Genomic DNA, 4,444 nt, shown 5'->3' with positions numbered 1-4,444 from the left:
CATATGACATAATTTATGGCTCAGTTCCCCCTAAGGTTTATTATGTACTGGCATATTTGGTGTGATAACATAGGATACATAGTCATTACTCTCCATACCCATGTATTTATGAAGGGCCAAATATTATTCCATGTCTCCACATAGCACAGAGGGCCAGTGTTCTGGGCTGTTATCTGACACTGCTTGGCCCCTGGTCTCCTCTCAGCTTGAGGCTGATTTTCCTGCATGCCTGCCATTCCTGTGCTTTAGGCTCGGAGCCAGCTGCCAGTCCAACTCTCATGGCTGTAAAAAGGATTGATCTTCCAAAAGCTTGCACAGAACCTTTATTGCAGCTCAAATCTCGCCATATAATTGATAGATGATAAAAGCGTTTATCGAGGCACACTTACGCAAACAAAGCAAGTCACAAAGAATTGTCTGTATCACCAGTGTAGAATGGTAATCAGTCGTAAGTGGCCAAAATTTCAACAACCTTCTTTTCCATGATTCTCACATATATAGTTATACACCATACAGTAATGTTAGTATGACATCATGTTTACTGCTGTGGATGCTGACTATTAGATATTGAGGAAATGATATTGTTCACCTCTGATTCTGAACTTGTAATGTCAACAGCTATTGTTGATTTAGTGGACATTAAGTTGGGATACAGTAATGGATTATGAAATGAAAGGGACCTCATAATGTACCAGCTAGTTTCTGCCAAGACTAGAAAGGCAACAGATGACTTCTGTATCCACTACAAAAGTTTATTTTGGGCCATTGCACTCAAGAACACTGGTTATTTGTGTAAACCTAATCCAGCACCCCTGATGTCCCGCTGACAGGGGTGCCAACCACATACCTGAGAGGGTCTACATGCAGTTCATATGGCACATTCTGCTGAAAAGCTGTATGATCACAAGTTTACAAAAAATCTACTTACAGGTTGACGAAAATCCCATGAGTAGTGTGCCCACACAATTGTAACACTAATAGATTGGTCAGAAAGCATGCCCATAGCCAGGATTTTGCCTGGGGGGATTCGTTTTACCCTTTGGCGGACCAACGAGCGTGAAAGGCGCGAGGCGGACCTAGGGGGTCCAGGGGCATGCTCCCCCAGAAAATTTTGAAAATTGAACTCTCTGAAATGGCATTTCCTGCGTTTTTGAGAGATTTTCAAAGGAAAAATCAGAGACACACAACTGCTTCAGACATTATTTCATTCGACAACAACGAAAGCCTGGGTACATCAGTTATGAAATGGCACATCATCACTTCTCCGAACTTTTAACTGGCTCTGATACCCCATTCAATTTGTATACGACAACCAACACAAAAACTGGATGCTTTACAACGCTCTTGTACTTGAAATGTTTTTCCTCTTAGAAATGGGTGAAACTACATCGTGCCAATCAGCAGGCTCTATCACTGTGTATACCTATGTTGCACAACAATTCTACAAGATAAAAAGTATGGCATCTACATATATCAATTAACTACAGTTCTATAGCTTATCTTAACTTGCATTGCGTCGGCGCTGTCATCCACAGTCCGAAAAATAAGACTTCCGGGCGCCTTTTACCATAGCAACAGCCAGGCTTGACTTTTTTTACTGCGATCAGCCACTTTCATTGCCAACCCCGTTAAACTCCAGCTCCGGCCCGCACGGTCGAGCTCATGCCAGCACGGTCCAGCTCCGGCCCGCACTGATTCCAGCTCCGGCCAGCTCCAGCCCACACGTCCCAGCTCCGGCCCGCACGGTCTAGCTCCGAGCTGGCCGAAGCTGGACTGTACGGGCAAGAGCTGGACCGTGCGGGCCGGAGCTGGAGTTCAACGAGGCGTGAAAGTTGGCTTTCTAACGCGTGCCACGCCCCGCCTCTTTTACATAACAGTAGCATGCCCCAGACTCAGGAAGAACCTAAGTAAACCGCAGGGTTCATCTTTACTCTATGACAATGTGAGCAATTTTTCTAGGATTCTAGACCCGTTGGAAATACAAATTAGTCCGCCTTTTAAAAGTATTGTGCATTAAAAAAACGGACCTTCGAGAGAAAAAAGCGGACCTTCGAGCCCGCGTGGGGGGTGCGTCCCCTGGCTACGGGCATGGAAAGTGATTCAGTCAATCCTGTCTACAGTGGCCACTCAAGGGACACATGCATGGCCACTACTATAGAGAAAATGTTGATCAATTGACTATGAGCAATAAGTTACACATGATTAGATGTTATTTCTACTCTTTAAGATAATTAGCATGTCACAATGTTGTGTGATCCACATACTTTGCTTCGTTGTATGCCAAGTTCATTGTCTCCACATTTTTTTCCTTTCCTGTCTAAGTATAGCCCAAGCTAAAACTTTTTCTCTTTGCATGGTTCTCAACACTGATTTAACAACCTTTCCTGTACAGGTCAGGTATGTTCCAACAGCTGCCCACAAATTCACATTTGCAGTGATGTTTACAAGCAAATCCTAAATATAAAATCTGCCTTCAACCATGATTTTGAACGGTAGTATTCCTCTTCCATATTGCATTGGATTTACACCAGTCTGTAAGCTGTGTGATTCCCCATTGTTTTGGTGATGAATGGTAGAATGGATGGAAAGGAAAGACTTTCCTAGCCTGGATGGCATCATAGTTAGATGAAGGGAACTTTCTTGGCACACAAGTTTTGCTGTGAACAATGACCTGCCACCACCTGTTCCATTTCCCCTGTACTTTGCTCACCCTCCTTGTCCCACCCACAACACAAACAGCATGGCCCAGTCTCCTCATACCTTAGGAATGTCCAGACATGTCCCACAGGCACCTTTATACAGAAGTTGCAGATTTGGACTTGGATTGGTTCCATGAAAATTGGTGGACCATTCCAACTCAGTCATGTAGAGTGCATGTACTCGTGATATAGCTCAAACAGTGTTTGTTAAATATTAGTGTCCCATCAGAAATATTGGATTACTATTGAGTTGAAAATTGGAAAAAGGGAATAGAGTAGTCAAGAATACAGGGAGAAAGTGAAAAATATGAAATTACTGACATCTAACAAGACTTTACTTGCATGTATGTGGAAAATCATCTAATTTAGATGTATTATTTAGTTATCTAAGCATCTTGCCTTTGAGTTCTAGATTCAATACCCTAGAACCAGTAGAGGATTCATTGTTACTGTAAGATGTGAATCATCATTAACTGATGACTCAGGTTACTGTGATCAAAATCCAAACATACTAATCTTAATGGCTAAGTTTGCATTTTTTTCCAAGTCTTATCTGGGTGGAGTAGAAATGTTTTGGTTGATGATTCATTGATTTGTATTCCCCATTCTCTTACAAACTGGTAGAAGTAAAGTAAAGGACAGGTGCAATACTGATGTAAATACTAGTACACCAGTGGGAAACAAGCAAACAAGAACTGCTCCTAACCTGTGATGCCCTCTATCTTTCCAACATGGTATTGCACTACAATGTATTTTGTAAATGTGAACTAAGTACAATCCTTCTGCTGCATGGTTGGTAATCATGACATGATCATATTGCATTTCAATACATGAGTGCCAGTTGAATTTTCAGCATGAGCATTGATATGGAGAAATTGTAGCACAGGTGACAAAGATTGTTTTGACCTTGCAGGTACCTGTTCTACCTGCAGCTGAAGAGTGATGTTATTGAAGGAAGACTCCCATGTACACCTGAGCAGGCAATGCTGCTGGCCAGCTATGCCATACAAGGTTAGTCCATCACCCCTCTCAGCTCTACTGGATTCTATGTGAAAACTGCCTATTTCACTTCAGTCTCAATACTTACTCATCACTTTGGACCAAATGTGAACTCAAGAATAATCTCAATGTAAACTTCCTATTTCTTTCTTGTCACTACTTCTAGAATTCTGTCCCAGGTTAATGTGGGCAGCAACTATCTAAGTCTGATAGTTACCAAATTCCTGTGTTTTTCTTACAGCTGAGTTTGGAGACCATGACAGTGACAAGCACACAGTGGATTTCTTTAAAGACTTCATTCTCTTCCCTCCAGTAAGTTATGATTCCACTTTGTCAATGTTTACATGTCTGCATGTGTTCCATGTGTCTGAAATCTTATTATATATATACAGAATCTTGTGACTAGCCATTTAACATTCTGTTTGCTCCAAACAGGCACAGAGCCAAGATGACACAGTCTTAGCTGAGCATGTCCGTGAAGTTATCAATGCCCACCAGAGGCACTGGTAAGTAATATCATTCAGACATAGCCATCCTGTATAAAATAAACTGTGACTTGGTATTTTTTGTAAAGAGTTTCCTCAGTGCAAGACCACATGGACCATTTCTGGGCACTGAACTAACAGAAACATCAAGCTTAGGCAAGCTCGAGTAATTGACTCAATAGGCAAAGCGCATTGTGTTGCAATCAACTTTATACCAAAAGACTAAATCATACTTTGGTGAGCAGTTGGCATCTCTTAATA

The 4,444-nt window shown here is 41.9% G+C and overlaps 1 protein-coding gene across 1 annotated transcript in view; it reads left to right on the top strand.

The window, feature by feature from the left end:
- The window catches only part of LOC118428847 (tyrosine-protein phosphatase non-receptor type 21-like), a gene marked incomplete in the record, with an annotated part of 22,118 nt that overhangs the window by 9,347 nt on the left and 8,327 nt on the right, over positions 1–4,444 (top strand). Inside the window, 3 exon segments of the mRNA XM_035839084.1 lie at positions 3,613–3,710; positions 3,940–4,010; positions 4,134–4,204. Coding sequence (XP_035694977.1) covers positions 3,613–3,710; positions 3,940–4,010; positions 4,134–4,204 — 240 coding nt within the window.

The sequence above is a fragment of the Branchiostoma floridae genome, chromosome 1 (genome assembly GCF_000003815.2).
Source record: "Branchiostoma floridae strain S238N-H82 chromosome 1, Bfl_VNyyK, whole genome shotgun sequence".
NCBI classification, from domain to species: domain Eukaryota; kingdom Metazoa; phylum Chordata; class Leptocardii; order Amphioxiformes; family Branchiostomatidae; genus Branchiostoma; species Branchiostoma floridae.
The sequence above is the reverse complement of the archived record's forward strand: the minus strand, read 5'-3'. Positions and strand labels throughout refer to the sequence as shown.